The sequence below is a fragment of the Pseudophryne corroboree genome, chromosome 6, assembly GCF_028390025.1.
Source record: "Pseudophryne corroboree isolate aPseCor3 chromosome 6, aPseCor3.hap2, whole genome shotgun sequence".
NCBI lineage: Eukaryota > Metazoa > Chordata > Amphibia > Anura > Myobatrachidae > Pseudophryne > Pseudophryne corroboree.
This window is the reverse complement of record NC_086449.1, coordinates 482,717,896-482,736,062: the sequence shown is the minus strand read 5'-3', so window position 1 is coordinate 482,736,062 and position 18,167 is coordinate 482,717,896. Positions and strand designations below refer to the sequence as shown.

General features: G+C 46.8%; 1 protein-coding gene across 2 annotated transcripts in view; it reads left to right on the top strand.

Moving 5' to 3' along the window:
• The window catches only part of IFRD1 (interferon related developmental regulator 1), a 106,776-nt gene that overhangs the window by 35,247 nt on the left and 53,362 nt on the right, over positions 1–18,167 (top strand). For both annotated transcript variants that reach the window (XM_063927276.1, XM_063927277.1), the window contains exons 2-3: positions 1,170–1,274; positions 1,352–1,433. In XM_063927276.1, the coding sequence (XP_063783346.1) occupies positions 1,170–1,274; positions 1,352–1,433 (187 nt within the window). The remainder of the gene's footprint in view (positions 1–1,169; positions 1,275–1,351; positions 1,434–18,167) is intronic.

Here is an 18,167-nt window from a genome sequence, read left to right as displayed (position 1 = left end):
TAGGTGGGTTTTTCTCAGGTGCTTAATGTGCACTTACTGATTACCCTCCTTTCCATGTCAGGTATGTTACTCTGCTGGTCATCCAGAAGATAGCCTTTCAGGAAGTATTACCAATATACATTGTCTAGGTAACTGAGTACAGCGCATGCCCCTTTCAGACTTATAGCTGGGTCGCACCTGGGAATTTGTACATGGGTACATCCCGGGTTGAGACCCTTTTCAGAGGTTCTGCCCGACACTGCATACTGCCGGATTGGTGACTTCACCGCTGAAGCTAAAGGGAGTTGGTGCTTGGAGATGATCCTATACCTTCTATGCAGAGAACAGGTGGTGGGTTGCCATGAATAGGCTTACCCATTCACAGTGCATGCATCCTAGGTTGATTCTGGCTTCAACCCAGGTTGCGACCCGGGATAAAATGCTGGGGCACTCAACCCAGAATATTGCTTTAGGACCCTTTCAGACTAGGCAAAATCCCGAGTTGATGCGTGTTGATGTCAATAACCTGGGAAACTTTTGCTAGTCTGAAAGGGGTATAACAGGTAGCCAGTTCATCTGAAAGATTATTCTTTGCACCAATATTGAGTAGTTTCTTTCATGTAAATGAATTTCCTTCCCTATCTGATGAAAATCCTGCTCTTATGGGTGGGGCACTTAATCCAGAGTTTAAACGCTGTGGATGAGTGCACAATGCTATTTAATTGCCCATGCTGTAGACCTGCAACTAGCAGATTTCTGCTTGCATCCTCCTAAAGTGTGAGCAGAAATCCAAGGTTAAACAGTACTTTGGGGATAGTTGTGGTATTACTGCATGCGGTAACGGCAATGTGCCCAGCACTTACATCTGTGAATGCCCTTTACTGCGACTAAGTTCGGCTGGCTTTCAAATTCTGCATTTGTCTACATTGGGTGTACTGGATGAAAATGGTTATAGTAGTAGTACCCAAATGCGGTTCCCAAGGCACCACAACAGTCCAGGTTTTGGGTATATCCCTGCTTGTGCACAGATGGTTTAATCAAATGACTGAGGTACTAATTGTCACCTGTGCCTTAAAACCTGGACCATTGGGATTCCTTAACAGCATTTATACTGAGTTATATTATGCTCTGCTTATCTCTTTGATCTGTAATAAGTTTGTTTTTGTAATATAACACACTGTTTTTGTTAGGTGGCAAGCAGAAAAACATCCAGCCATTCAGTGATGATGATTCCTCTATTGAAACAATGAGTCACTGCAGTAGTTTTAGTGATGTTGCCAACTTTGCAGAGGATGGTGAGTTTACTTGCACTTAAGATATAATGTGGTTTCATATTGCTGCACAAGTGTAAAATTTTCTTTTTTAACCTCAGGAGCTGAAGTTGATGAAGACACTGCACAGGAGGACTTTGAGTTCAAATTAAAGGGTCTCATGGATCTTACAATGGATAAAAGGTATGTTTGCAATATACATTTCCTTTATGCTTACGTGCCAACACCTCAATCCCCAATTCCTGCAGGGTGTAAAGTAGAGGCTAATTAGCACCAACACTATCTCATTAAATACCATTTTTTTTTTCATTGTTTGAGGAAAGGTGGCTATTTAGGATAGGATAGTGGGGTACTTGGGTTCTGACTTGTGAGGTACTATTCTTCCAGTTGTGTATAAATGTCCTTTCCATGGGTCAAACTTATTTCTGCTGGAGACTGGCATTGTGAATTTTGTGCCTTAGAAATCGCAATTTGCAATAAATTTCCATGAAGTGTACTCCTGTGCGTCTCTTAATTCGGTTGTAAACAGCCAATTGAAAGGATTGCAGCAATGCTGTATGTTAATTTAGACTTGGAAGTACATAAAAGATAATCATCTTGAACTACTATAAAATGGTCAATCAGCTAGCAGAACAGTGTTATATGGCAGTTAGTGACTATAAGCAAATTGTTTCACCCATTTCTGAACTTCTTTTGAAAAAGTAACCTGAGAACTGTTGATTGGCCAACTTATAAATCTCTCAGTGTATGATTGTTCGTTGGGACGGGTGTAGCAGAGATTCTGCACTGTCCCTAGCCATGTTCACCTTAAAATAAGGACTTTCCCCTGCACAGGGAGCTGTGACAGATCGTTATCTTGTTTGGTATTTTGTCCTGAAAGTGTCATGGAGATTAGTTACCATGCTGAATTGACATCCCCATATCTATACATGTCTGTCACAAAAGATGTGCCTGTTTTGTCTTTGGATTATGGTACTTCGTCTGGTAGGTGATGTATTTGCATACATCTGTAGGATGGTTTATTTAGACTCATTGCATGTACATAGTATGTCTACAGACTTGGCCGTATATTTTTGGCTCGGCATGCTGCAATGGGGTCTTTGTATGATGGCTTTGTGTACTGTATGTTAAGCTCTGTTCTTTGCATAGCAGTAGTGCTTATTGTGAACTTGTTCTGAATTCTTTACCAAACTAAGGGGCAGATTCAGACCTGGACGTGGCTGTGACCGGCAGCTTGAAGGCAGTGAAGTGTGGGCATGTGCAGCAGCACTGCATGTGCGCACACATTGAGATGCAATGGCATCTCGCTTGTTAAAATGCCTCTGCCTGATTCAGGCATGTCTGGACCATTAGCAGGGAGGGTGTAATGGCTGCGAGATGTTGCATACAGCCGCTACGACCCAAAACATGGCGGCTACTTGAAACATGCGAAAGCATAGCTGCTGTGCGATGCTTCTGCATGTCTGCTGGAGGGGCACGCTGTGCTGGGCGTAACCTGCATGTTTAAGGATTTGATAGTAAATGTGCATTTTTTTGCACATCTACGATCAGGTCTGAATTGCCCCCTAAATCGCTTATCAAGTGGATGTGTAGGATTATCTGTGTCCACATAAATTAGCATTAAAGCTAAACTCCATGGAACAGGGATTTTAAAGTTGGTCTCCAACAATGTTTAATAATTTGTCATATTTCTCTGGCTGGGTCCACAGGATTATCCACAGGATAACATTGGGATATGGTTGAGCGACAGCAGAAATGGCACCAACACGGTCACAAGCTTCTGGCGTCCCAGGATGCATCGGGACTTCCCCATATAATCCCGCCCACTGACTCAGTCAGATCCGTTTTTTGCTTGGTGCGGCAGGAAGCCGCATGGTCACAGGGCTGCTGCTGTTAAAGCAGCCTGAAGCTTTTTATTATGTTATTTTTATAGACTTACTTTTTTTGAGCGACTTTTCCTAACAGCGTCCTAAACGCATACTGGAAAAAGTCGCTCCAACAACTCCCCACCGGGTCGCAACAACGCTTACCTTCGCGGTAATAGTGCTGTCTCGACGGGCGTCTGTGTCGGATGTTCTAGCAGGTCCAGCAGATGTAACCAGGCTGTGGCCGGAGCATGGGGGGACGGTAAGTCTATGGATTTCCTCTTACTAGGGGGGTCCGGACACAGCTACACTGATTTGGTGGAGACTAGTGTGTTGATGCGCTGAACATCTCGAGTGCAACACGCTCCAGGGATCATAGGTGCCAGGACTAGGTAGAGGCCGCGATCCTTAGAGTTTAAGTCAACAGGTGGTTACAGATGCTCTCCTGGCCGCCCCTCCGAGTTCATGACCAGTTTCCGTGCATCTCCTGTCCATGAACTGAATGACCTCACTTCCGTCTCAGACGCTACCACGTGGGTACTTGGTCGCAGCTTAGACGCTGCAGTCGTGTACACTAGAGATCCTGCCTAGACCGAGTCGCAGCCCTTAGCGTCTGCATACACGTGGAAGTCGCTGAGCGTCCGTGTCAGTCAGTGAGCGACAGTGTCCGTTATCAGGAGCGGTAGTGTACATCAGTAGCGTCTGAATCCACTCAGCGTCTTACGAGCACATTTGCTTGGGTATGGAAGTGTGGTGAGTCTCCCTGTATCCCGCTCTCCAGAGGAAGGGTATACAGTACTAAAAATTCTCTCTACTTGTTAGTATGAATTGTTAATTTTCTCTAACGTCCTAAGTGGATGCTGGGGACTCCGTAAGGACCATGGGGAATAGCGGCTCCGCAGGAGACTGGACACATCTAAAGAAAGCTTTAGGACTATGTGGTGTGCACTGGCTCCTCCCCCTATGACCCTCCTCCAAGCCTCAGTTAGATCTCTGTGCCCGAACGAGAAGGGTGCACACTAGGGGCTCTCGTGAGCTTCTTAGTGAAAGTTTTAGTTTAGGTTTTTTATTTTCAGTGAGACCTGCTGGCAACAGGCTCACTGCATCGAGGGACTAAGGGGAGAAGAAGCGAACTCACCTGCGTGCAGAGTGGATTGGGCTTCTTAGGCTACTGGACATTAGCTCCAGAGGGACGATCACAGGCCCAGCCTGGATGGGTCCCAGAGCCGCGCCGCCGCCCCCCTTACAGAGCCAGAAGGCAGAAGAGGTCCGGAAAATCGGCGGCAGAAGACGTCCTGTCTTCAACAAGGTAGCGCACAGCACTGCAGCTGTGCGCCATTGCTCTCAGCACACTTCACACTCCAGTCACTGAGGGTGCAGGGCGCTGGGGGGGAGCGCCCTGAGACGCAATAATAAACACCTTGGATGGCAAAAGAATGCATCACATATAGCTCCTGGGCTATATGGATGCATTTAACCCCTGCCAAAATACATAGAAAAACGGGAGATAGGCTCCGCCCCCTTATCGGCGGCCTTATCTCCTCAGCACACTGGCGCCATTTTCCCTCACAGCTCCGTTGGAGGGAAGCTCCCTGTCTCTCCCCTGCAGTCACTACACTACAGAAAGGGTTATAAAAGAGAGGGGGGGCACTAATTACGCGCAGTATTAAAGATACAGCAGCTATAATAAGAATTTACTTATCGATAATTCTATTTCTCGTAGTCCGTAGTGGATGCTGGGGACTCCGTCAGGACCATGGGGAATAGCGGGCTCCGCAGGAGACAGGGCACATCTAAAAAGCTTTTTAGGTCACATGGTGTGTACTGGCTCCTCCCCCCATGACCCTCCTCCAAGCCTCAGTTAGGTACTGTGCCCGGACGAGCGTACACAATAAGGAAGGATCTTGAATCCCGGGTAAGACTCATACCAGCCACACCAATCACACCGTACAACTTGTGATCTGAACCCAGTTAACAGTATGATAACAAAACGAAGTAGCCTCCGAAAAGATGGCTCACAACAATAGTAATAACCCGATTTTTGTAACAATAACTATGTACAAGCATTGCAGACAATCCGCACTTGGGATGGGCGCCCAGCATCCACTACGGACTACGAGAAATAGAATTATCGGTAAGTAAATTCTTATTTTCTCTAACGTCCTAGTGGATGCTGGGGACTCCGTCAGGACCATGGGGATTATACCAAAGCTCCCAAACGGGCGGGAAAGTGCGGATGACTCAGCAGCACCGAATGAGAGAACTCCAGGTCCTCCTTAGCCAGAGTATCAAAATTTGTAAAATTTTACAAACGTGTTCTCCCCTGACCACGTAGCTGCTCGGCAAAGTTGTAATGCCGAGACTCCTCGGGCAGCCGCCCAGGATGAGCCCACCTTCCTTGTGGAATGGGCATCTACATATTTCGTCTGTGGCAGGCCTGCCACAGAATGTGCAAGCTGAATTGTACTACAAATCCAGCGTGCAATAGACTGCTTAGACGCATGAGCACCCAGCTTGTTGGGTGTATACAGTATAAACAGCAAGTCAGACTTTCTGACTCCAGCCGTCCTAACTATATATATATATATATATATATATATATATATATATATATATATATATATATATATATATATATATATATATATATATATATATATATATATATATATATATTTTAGGGCCCTGACCACGTCTAGTAACTTGGAGTCCTCCAAGTCCCTAGTAGCCGCAGGCACCACAAGAGGTTGTTTCAGGTGAAAACGCTGACACCCCTTTATGAAGAAACTGGAGACGAGTCCCAGTTCTGTCCTGTTCAAATGGAAAATTTTAATATGGGCTTTTGTAAGACAAAGCCGCCCATTCTGACAATCGCCTGGCCGAGGCCAGGGCTAACAACATGGTCACTTCCCATGTGAGATATTTGTCAACAGCATGGTCACTTTCCTAGTGAGATATTTCAAATCCACAGATTTGAGTGGTTCAAACCAATATGATTTTAAGAAATCCCAACACTATGTTGAGATCTCACGGTGCCCCTAGGGGCACAAAAAAGCTGTATATGCAATACATCCTTTACAATCTGGACTTCAGGAACTGAAGTCAATTCTTTCTGGAAGAAAATCTACAGGGCCGAAATTTAAATGTTAATGAACCCCAATTTGAGGTCCAAAACACTCCTGTTTTCAGGAAGTGTAGAAATCGACCTAGTTGAATTTCCGTCGTGGAGCCTTCCTGGCCTCACCCACGCAACATATTTTCACCACATGTGGTGATGACGTTGTGCGGTCACCTCCTTCCTGGCTTTGACCAAGGTAGGTATGACCTCTTATGGAATGCCTTTTCCCCTCAGGATCCGGCATTCAACCGCCATGCCGTCAAACGCAGCCGCGGTAAGTCTTGGAATAGACATGGTACTTGCTGAATCAAGTCCCTTCTTAGCTCCCCAGGCCCTTAGTCCTCTGTGAGCATTTCTTGAAGTTCCGGGTACCAAGTCCCTCTTGGCCAATCCGGAGCCACTAGTATAGTTCATACTCCTCTATGTCTTATAATTCTCAATACCCTGGTTATGAGAAACAGAGGAGGGAACACATACACAGACTGGTACACCCACGGTGTTACCAGAACATCCACAGCTATCGCCTGAAGGTCTCATGACCTGGCGGAATACCTGTCCCGTTTTTTGTTCGGGCGGGACGCCATCATGTCCACCTTTGGTCTTTGCCAACGGTCCACAATCATGTTGAAAAACTTCCCTATGAAGTTTCCACTCTCCCGGGTGGAGGTCATGCCTGCTGAGGAAGTCTGCTTCCCAGTCGTCCACTCCCGGAAAGAACACTGCTGACAGTGCTATCACATGATTTTCCGCCTAGCGAAAAATCCTTGCAGTTTTCACTGCCCTCCTGCTTCTTGTGCCGCCCTTCTGTTTACGTGGGCGACTGCCGTGATGTTATCCCACTGGATCAATACCGGCTGACCTTGAAGCAGAGGTCTAGCTAAGTTTAGAGCATTATAAATTTGCTCTAAGCTTATTTATGCGGAGAGAATTCTCCAGACTTAATCACACTTCCCTGGAAATTTTTTTTCCCTGTGTGACTGTTCCCCAGCCTCTCAGGCTGGCCTCCGTGGTCACCGGCATCCAATCCTGAATGCCGAATCTGCGGCCCTCTAGAAGATGAGCACTCTGTAATTACCACAGGAGAGACACCCTTTTCCTTGGATATAGGGTTATCCGCTGATGCATCTGAGGATGCGATCCGGACCATTTGTCCAGCAGATCCCACTGAAGAGTTCTTGCGGGAAATCTGCCGAATGGAATTGCTTCGTAATAAGCCACCATTTTTACCAGGACTCTTGTGCAATGATGCACTGACACTTTTCCTGGTTTTAGGAGGATCCCGATTAGCTCGGATAACTCCCTGGTTTTCTCCACTGGGAGAAACACGTTTTTCTGGACTGTGTCCAGAATCTTCCCTAGGAACAGTAGACATGTCGTCGGAAAAAGCTGCGATTTTGGAATATTTAGAATCCACTCGTGCTGTCGTAGAACTACTTAAGATAGTGCTACTCCGACCTCCAACTGTTCTCTGGACCTTGCCCTTATCAGGAAAGCGTCCATGTTTCTTTTAAGAAAAATCCTCATTCCGGCCATTACCTTGGTAAAGACCCGGGGCGCCGTGGACAATCCAAACGGCAGCGTCTGAACTGATAGTGACAGTTCTGTACCAGGAACCTGAAGTACCCTTGGTGAGAAGGGCAAATTTGGACCTGTAGGCAAACGTCCCTGATATCCAGTGACATCATATCGTCCCCTTCTTCCTGGTTCGCTTATCACTGCTCCGAGTGACTCCATCTTGATTTGAACGCTTGTATGTAAGTGTTCAAATATTTCAGATCTCACCGAGCCGGTTGGCTTCAGTACCACAATATAGTGTGGAATACTACCCCCTTCCTTGTTGTAAGAAGGGTACTTTGATTATCACCTGCTGGGAATACAGCCTGTGAATTGTGTGAGGGGGAGACGTCTCGAATTTCCAATGTACACCTGGGATATTACATGTAGGATCCCGGAGTTCCCTTGCGAGTGTTGCTGAAACTCTTGAGATGACCCCCTACCGCACCTGAGTCCGCTTGTACGGCCCCAGCGTTATGCTGCGGACTTGGCAGAAGCCGTGAGGAGCTTCTGTTCCTGGGAATGAGCTGCTTGCTGCAGTCTTCTTCCCTTTCCTCTCCCCCTGGGCAGATATGACTGGCCTTCGCCCGCCTGCCCGTATGGGGACGAAAGGACTGAGACTGAAAAGACTGTGCCCTTTTCTGCCAATATGTGACTCGGGGTAACAAAAGGTGGATTTTTCAGCTGTTGCCATGGCCACCAGGTCCAATGGACCGCCCCTTTATACGGCAATACTTCCATATGCCGTCTGGAATCTGCCTCACCTGACCATTGTCGTGTCTTCGTCTGGCAGATATGTACATCACATTTACTCTTGATGCCAGAATGCAAATATGCCTCTGCGCATCACACATATATAGAAATGCATCCTTAAAATGCTCTATAGACAATAAAATCCTGTCCCTGTCAAGGGTATCAAAATTTTCAGTCAGGAAATCCGACCAAGCCCCCTCAGCGCTGCACATCCAGGCTGAGGCGATTGCTGGTCGTAGTACAACACCAGTATGTGTGTATATACTGTTATGATATTTTCCAGCTTCCTATCAGCTGGCTCCTTGAGGGCGGCCGTATCTGGAAACGGTAACGCCATGTTTTTTATAAGCGTGTGAGCGCCTTGTCCACCCTAAGGTGTGTTTTCCAACTCGCCCTTACTACTGGCGGGAAAAAGGGTATACCGCCCATAACTTTCTGTCGGAGGAACCCCACGTATCATCACACACTTCATTTAATTTATCTGATTCAGGCAAAACTACAAGTAGTTTATTCCCACCCTACAAAATACCCTTATTTGTGGTACTTGTGGTATCAGAAATACGTAACACCTCCTTCATTGCCCTTAACATGTAACTTGTGGCCCTAAAGGAAAAATACGTTTGTTTCTTCACCGTCGACACTGGGGTCAGTGTCCGTGTCAGTGTCTGTCGACCGACTGAGGTAAATGGGCGTTTTTACAAGCCCCTGACGGTGTCTGAGACGCCTGGACCGATACTAATTTGTCCGCCGGCTGTCTCATGTCGTCAACCGGCTTGCAGCGTGTTGACATTATCACGTAATTCCATAAGTAAGCCATCCATTCTGGTGTCGACTCCCTAGAGAGTGACATCACCATTACAGGCAATTTTCTCCGACTCCTCACCAACATTTTCCTCATACATGTCGACACACACGTACCGACCTACAGCACACACATACAGGGAATGCTCTGATAGAGGACAGGACCCACTAGCCCTTTGGGGAGACAGAGGGAGAGTTTGCCAGCACACACCAAAAGCGCCATAATGTATATAACAACCCTAGAAGGTGTTGTTTCTATATATGGGCTCTTAATATATAATTATATCGCCAATTTATGCCCCCCTTCTCTTTAACCCTGTTTCTGTAGTGCAGGGGAGAGTGGGAGCCTTCCTCACCAGCGGAGCTGGTCAGGAAAATGGCGCTGAGTGCTGAGGAGAATAAGCTCCGCCCCTTTCACGGCGGGCTTTTCTCCCGGTTATTAGGAAAACTGGCCTGGGTTAAATACATACATATAGCCTTAATGGCTATATGTGATGTATTTATTTGCCAAATAGGTATTTATATTGCTGCCCAGGGCGCCCCCAGCAGCGCCCTGCACCCTCCGTGACCGTGTCAGTGAGCCGTGTAGCAACAATGGCGCACAGCTGCAGTGCTGTGCGCTACCTCTCTGAAGACTGTGAAGTCTTCTGCCGCCTGTTTCCGGACCTCCGTTCCGCCGTCTTTCTTCAGCGTCTGTAAGGGGGATCGGCGGCGCGGCTCCGGGACGAACCCCAGGCTGACCTGTGTTCCGACTCCCTCTGGAGCTCAGTGTCCAGTAGCCTAAAACTTCAATCCTCCTGCACGCAGGTGAGTTGCAAGTCTCTCCCCTAAGTCCCTCGTTGCAGTGATCCTGTCGCCAGCAGGAATCACTGATTAGAAACCTAAAAAAAAACTTTACTAAACAGCTCCTTAAGAGAGCCATCCAGTTTGCACCCTTCTCGGACGGGCACAAAAACCTAACTGAGGCTTGGAGGAGGGTCATGGGGGGAGGAGCCAGTACACACCATGTGACCTAAAAAGCTTTTTAGATGTGCCCTGTCTCCTGCGGAGCCCGCTATTCCCCATGGTCCTGACGGAGTCCCCAGCATCCACTAGGACGTTAGAGAAAAGGGGAAAAACACTTATATAAGGTTATCCCTGTGTATGTATGTATGTATGTATGTATGTATGTATGTATGTATGTATGTATGTATATAGATAGATAGAGATATATATATATATATATATATATATATATATATATATATATATATATATATATATATATATATATATATATATATATATATTATCTAGCGCTCTGGTGTGTGCTGGCAAACTCTCCCTCTGTCTCCCCAAAGGGCTAGTGGGGTCCTGTCCTCTATCAGAGCATTCCCTGTGTGTGTGCTGTATGTCGGTACATTTGTGTCGACATGTATGAGGAGAAAAATGATGTGGAGACGGAGCAGATTGCCTGTAATAGTGATGTCACCCCCTAGGGGGTCGACACCTGAGTGGATGAACTGTTGGAAGGAATTACATGACAGTGTCAGCTCTGTATAAAAGACAGTGGTTGACATGAGACAGCCGGCTACTCAGCTTGTGCCTGTCCAGACGTCTCATAGGCCGTCAGGGGCTCTAAAGCGCCCGTTACCTCAGATGGCAGTTATAGATGCCGACACGGATACTGACTCCAGTGTCGACGGTGAAGAGACAAATGTGACTTCCAGTAGGGCCACACGTTACATGATGGAGGCAATGAAAAATGTTTTACACATTTCTGATAATACGAGTACCACCAAAAAGGGGTATTATGTTCGGTGAGGAAAAACTACCTGTAGTTTTCCTGAATCTGAGAAATTAAATGAGGTGTGATGTGTGGTTTTCCCCCGATAACAACTGATAATTTCTAAAATGTTATTGGCATTATATCCTTTCCCGCCAGAGGTTAGGGTGCGTTGGGAAACACCCCCTAGGGGGGATAAAGCGCTCACACGCTTGTAAGGGCTCTACCCTCTCCTGAGATGGCCGCCCTTAAGGATCCTGCTGATAGAAAGCAGGAGGGTATCCTAAAATGTATTTACACACATACTGGTGTTATACTGCGACCAGCAATCGCCTCAGCCTTGATGTGCAGTGCTGGGTTGGCGTGGTCGGATTCCCTGACTGAAAATATTGATACCCTAGATAGGGACGGTATATTATTGCCTATAGAGCATTTAAAAGATGCATTTCTATATATGCGTGATGCACAGCGGAATATTTGCCGACTGGCATCAAGTTTAAGTGCGTTGTCCATTTCTACCAGTAGAGGGTTATGGACACGTCAGTGGTCAGGTGATGCGTACTCCAAACGGCATTTGGAAGTATTGCCTTATAAAGGGGAGGAGTTATTTGGGGTCGGTCTTTCAGACCTGGTGGCCACGGCAACAGCTGGGAAATCCACGTTTGTACCCCAGGTCGCCTCTCAACATGAGAAGACGCCGTATTATCAGGCGCAGTCTTTTCGTGGACAAGCGGGCAAAAGATTCCTCACGGTGGGGGACCCGTCTCAATGAATTTCAGAGCGCAGTGGGCTCACGCGCAAGTAGACCCCATGATCCTTCAGGTGATATCTCAGGGGTACAAATTAGAATTTGAGACGTCTCCCCCTCGCCGTTTCCTAAAGTCGGCTTTACCGATGTCTCCTTCTGACAGGGAGGCAGTTTTGGAAGCCATTCACAAGCTGTATTCCCAGCAGGTGATAACAAGGTACCCCTCCTGCAACAGGGAACGGGGTATTATTCCACACTGTTGTGGTACCGAAGCCAGACGGCTCGGTGAGACAGATTCTAAATCTAAAATCTTTGAACACTTACATACAGAGGTTCAAATTCAAGATTGAGTCACTCGGCAGTGATTACGAACCTGGAAGAAGGGGACTACATGATGTCTCGGGACATCAAGGATGCTTACCTTCATGTCAAAATTTACCCTTCTCATCAAGGGTACCTCAGGTTTATGGTACAGAACTGTCACTATCAGTTCAGACGCTGCCGTATGGATGGTCCACGGCACCCCGGGTCTTTACCAAGGTAATGGCCGAAATGATGATATTCCTTCGAAGGAAGGGAATTTTAGTTATCCTTTACTTGGACGATTCCCTGATAAGGGTAAGATCCAGGGAACAGTTGGAGGTCGGTGTAGCACTATTTCAGGTAGTGTTGCGGCAGCACGATTGGATTCTCAATATTCCAAAATCGCAGCTGGTCCTGACTACTTGTCTTCTGTTCCTAGGGATGATCCTGGACACAGTCCAGAAAAAGGCTTTTCTCCCGGAGGAGAAAGACGGAGTTATCCGAGCTAGTCAGGAACCTCCTAAAACCGAGCCAAGTCTCAGTGCATCAATGCACAAGGGTTCTGGGTAAAATGGTGGCTTCCTACGAAGCAATCCCATTCGGCAGATTCCACGCAAGAACTTTCCAGTGGGACCTGCTGGACAAATGGTCCGGGTCGCATCTTCAGATGCATCAGCGGATAACCCTGTCACCAAGGACAAGGGTGTCTCTCCTGTGGTGGTTGCAGAGTGCTCATCTTCTAGAGGGCCGCAGATTCGGCATTCAGGACTGGGTCCTGGTGACCACGGATGCCAGCCTGCGAGGCTGGGGAGCAGTCACACAGGGAAGGAATATCCAGGGCTTATGGTCAAGTCTGGAGACATAAATATCCTGAAGCTAAGGGCCATTTACAATGCTCTAATCTTAGCAAGACCTCTGCTTCAAGGTCAGCCGGTGTTGATCCAGTCTGACAACATCACGGCAGTCACCCACGTAAACAGACAGGGTGGCACAAGAAGCAGGAGGGCAATGGCAGAAGCTGCAAGGATTCTTCGCTGGGCGGAAAATCATGTGATAGCACTGTCAGCAGTATTCATTCCGGGAGTGGACAACTGGGAAGCAGACTTCCTCAGCACGACCTCCACCCGGGAGAGTGGGGACTTCACCCAGAAGTCTTCCACATGATTATAAACCGTTGGGAAACTCGACAGGTATTGCGCCAGGTCAAGGGACCCTCAGGCAATAGCTGTAGACGTTCTGGTAACACCGTGGGTGTACCAGTCAGTGTATGTGTTCCCTCCTCTGCCTCTCATACCCAAGGTACTGAGATTGATAAGATGGAGAGGAGTAAGCACTATATTCGTGGCTCCGGATTGGCCAAGAAGGACTTGGTAACCGGAACTTCAAGAGATGCTCACGGAGGATCCGTGGCCTCTACCTCTAAGAAGGGACCTGCTCCAGCAAGGACCCTGTCTGTTCTAAAGGGCCCTACTCACTGGCCTGCCCGACGGCGGATACGGCCGACGAGCGACCCGGCGGCGGGGGGGCAGTGACGGGGGGAGTGAAGTTTCTTCACTCCCCCCGTCACGCGGCTGCATTGAAGTGCAGGCAAATATGGACGAGATCGTCCATATTGGCCTGCATGCACAGCCGACGGGAGACCAGCGATGATCGAGCGCGGGGACGCGCATCGTTCATCGCAGGAGTCTCCACACTGAAAGATATGAACGAGTTCTCGTTCATTTATGAACGAGATCGTTCATATCTTTCAAAAAATCGGCCAGTGTGTAGGGCCTATAAGACTTACCGCGGCTGCGTTTGACGGCATGGCGGTTGAACGCCGGATCCTGAAAAGGCATTCCGGATGAAGTTATCCCTATCCTGATCAAAGCCAGGAAGGATGTAACCGCAAAACATTATCACCGCATTTGGCGAAAATATGTGCGTGGTGCAAGGCCAGTAAGGCCCGACGGAGGAAATTCAACTGGGTCGTTTCCTACATTTCCTGCAAACAGGAGTGTCTATGGGCCTGAAATTGGGGTCCATTAAGGTTCAAATTTCGGCCCTGTCAATTTTCTTCCAAAAAAGAACTAGCTTCAGTTCCTGAAGTTCAGAAGTTTGTAAAAGGGGTACTGCATATACAGCCTCCTTTTGTGCCTTCAGTGGCACTTGGGATCTCAATGTAGTTTTTGGGTTCCAAAAGTCACATGGGTTTGAACCACTTAAATCTGTGGAGTTAAAATTTCTCACATGGAATGTGGTCATGCTGTTGGCCTGGGCCAGGCGCGTTTCAGAATTGGCGGCTTTATCCTGTAAAAGCCCTTATCTGATTTTCCATTCGGACAGGGCGGAATTGAGGACTCGTCCTCCGTTTCTCCCTAAGGTGGTTTCAGCGTTTCACCTGAACCAACCTATTGTGGTGCCTGCGGCTACTAGGGACTTGGAGGACTCCAAGTTGCTTGACGTTGTCAGGGCCCTGAAAATACATGTTTCCAGGACGGCTGGAGTCAGGAAAACTGACTCGCTGTTTATGCTGTATGCACCCAACAAGCTGGGTGCTCCTGCTTCTAAGCAGACTATTGCTCGTTGGATTTGTTGTACAATTCAGCTTGCACTTTCGGTGGCAGGCCTGCCACAGCCAAAAATCTGTAAATGCCCACTCCACAAGGAAGGTGGGCTCATCTTGGGCGGCTGCCCGAGGGGTCTCGGCTTTACAACTTTGCCGAGCAGCTACTTGGTCAGGAGCAAATACGTTTGTAAAATTCTACAAAATTGATACCCTGGCTGAGGAGGACCTGGAGTTCTCTCATTTGGTGCTGCAGAGTCATCCGCACTCTCCCGCCCGTTTGGGAGCTTTGGTATAATCCCCATGGTCCTTACGGAGTCCCCAGCATCCACTTAGGACGTTAGAGAAAATAAGAATTTACTTACCGATAATTCTATTTCTCATAGTCCGTAGTGGATGCTGGGCGCCCATCCCAAGTGCGGATTGTCTGCAATACTGGTACATAGTTATTGTTACCAAAAAATCGGGTTATTGCTGTAGTGAGCCATCTTTTCTAGAGGCTCCTCTGTTATCATGCTGTTAACTGGGTTCAGATCACAAGTTGTACGGTGTGATTGGTGTGGCTGGTATGAGTCTTACCCGGGATTCAAAATCCTTCCTTATTGTGTACGCTCGTCCGGGCACAGTATCCTAACTGAGGCTTGGAGGAGGGTCATAGGGGGAGGAGCCAGTGCACACCACATAGTCCTAAAGCTTTCTTTAGATGTGCCCAGTCTCCTGCGGAGCCGCTATTCCCCATGGTCCTTACGGAGTCCCCAGCATCCACTACGGACTACGAGAAATAGAATTATCGGTAAGTAAATTCTTATTTTTAGTACCTATTGCATACGAGATCTGTATATTACTGTGTTTTCTGCATGTTATAACAGTTTAAAACAGAAGTACAATTTTCCTACTTATTTATAAGTTGTAATGGGGGTTGTATTCTCATGACAATGTTTAATGCAGGGATGGGGAACCTTTGGCCCTCCAGCTGTTGAACTACACATACCAGCATGCCTTGCAACAATTTTGCTATTTGGCCATGCAAAAACTGTTGCAGGGCATGCTGGGATGTGTAGTTCAACAGCTGGAGGGCCGAAGGTTCCCCATCCCTGGTTTAATGCTTTAACATGTGACTGACTGCTAGTATGAGTGCTGACTTTTCTGTGTAATGTCAGTCCTGTTCTGACCCTCAATTCAGGTGCACTGTGGGCAGATTGATCTCGCTTCTATATACATATATATATATATATATATATATATATATATATATATATATATATATATATATATATATATATATATATATATATATATATATATATATATATATATATATATATATAATGTGTGTGTGTGTGTGTGTATATATATATGTATATGTGATTTTCAGTCACAAATTGTGTAGTCATTAACAGCTTATTACCATGTCTGTGAGCAGCAAGTGACGAGGAGAATTTATCAAGCACTCCTACATCCCTAACATGCTTATCTTGTAAGACGGGGTTAATTGATGTGGATCAATTAGTCACTTATGAGGGCTTGTGTGCGAACTGTTTTGCTTTTCAGCAAAGAAAAACAGGAGTTGGTTCAGCCACCAAGAGAGCCACCATGGAATATGTTCGCAAAGGCTCTATCTTCAATAGCGGACAGGTTAGCTCTGGTAGCACCACCTCAAGGGTTAGGTTACACTATTACCGCATACATGCAGCTCCTTTCCTACAGCTTGGTTCCAGTAGCTTCTACAAGCAACCAAGGGACAGGTAAGACTAAGACAAATGCGTCTTAGAAGATGAGACGGACTACACAAGATGATACAACAGATGATGATACAGTATATTCAAATACTCCGTATGATCAGTCGCAGAGTTTTAGTTCAGAAGATGTAGCTTAACTTATTAATGCTGTGAAGGCTGTTCTCTTTGGAAGAGCCAGCTAAAACAGTGTTAAAATCTTAAGCACCTGTGTTTAAACGAACAAAATCAGTGAAAACTGAATTCCCATCATCTGATGAACTGACAGAAATGGATGAGTCTTGGGCGATGCCCAGTAAGAAATATAAGATTCCGAAAAGATGGAATTCTTATCCATTTCCAGCTGCGGATTGTTCGAAAAGCGAAGTTCCTCCAAAAGTAGATGCACATGTTCTGCGACTTGTGCATAAATCTGCTTTACCACTGTCATCTACCTCGCTAAATGATATTAGACAGAAGGGTTGATAGTTTTTTGAAAAATTAATTTTCTCTTGTAGGAGTAGTGTTAAGACCGGCTATGGCCTCGGCCTGGGTAGCAAAGGCAATGGGAGAATGGAGAGAGGAACTAGTGACATCCCTTTTCCTACTAGGGAGCAAGAGGATCGTTTTTGCCGTTTAAGACAATCTGCCCAGTACTTGGAAGAAGCAGCAATTGATGTAGGTACAGTTGCTTCTAAAGCTCAGCCTTAACAGTAGTCGCTCGCAGATCAGTTTGGCTACGTACCTGGAAGGCAGATGCGGAATCCAAGAAAGTATTGGAAGCATTGCCTTTCATTGGTAATATATTGTTTGGGAAACCATTATCTGATATCCTAGAATGGTTCATTTGGGGGGCCATATTGGAATCAGACCTACAGAAAGTTCTCTTACCAGAGAAAAAGATAGTCAAGGTGCAGGTCATGGCTCAGGAAGCGTTGCACGCCCAGACAATGTCAGTCCATGCAGCAATGCGACTGTTGGATCTGATGGTATCAACCTTCGACATGGTGGAATATGCGCAATTCCACTCCAGATTATTGCAGCACCTTCTGACCAAATGGAACGGAAATCATCAGACTATAAAAAAGCAGATGATAAAGTTTCCAGTAAACGTAAAAAGGTCTCTAGCGTGGTGGCTACAGACAGACCATTTAAACAAGGGGAAACCCTTTTGGATAAAAGAATGGCAAGTCCTGACAACAGATGCCAGCCTGCAAGGCTGGGGTGCGGTACTCGGAAGCCTGTGGTTCCAGGGAAAATGGACCGCAAGGGAAAGTCGCCTGCCAATAAATCTGTTGGACATAAGGGCCATTTACTTGGCTCTAGTTCAGGCAAAGGACAGTCTGCAAGGAAGACCGGTCTATATTCGCTCAATGCGACAGCAGTAGCGTACCTCAATCAAGGAGGAACTCGCAGCAGGAGACTGATGGAGGCGGTAACTCCCATTTGAAGATGGTCAGAACTCCATCTCCTGGCATTGTCAGCAGTGTTTGTCCCAGGTGTTCTGAACTGGGAAGCGGATTTTCTCAGTCGACACACCATTCATGAAACCGAATGGGCATTACACCCAGAAGTGTTTCAGACACTAGTGAACAGATGGGGTCTACCAGAGCGAGATCTCATGGCGTCTCGTCTAAACAACAAAGTTCCAAGGTACGGATCGAGAACAAGGGACCCAGGAGCGGTCCTTGTAGACGCACTTTCAGTAGAATGGAAATTTCATCTGGCATATCTGTTCCCTCCAATATCT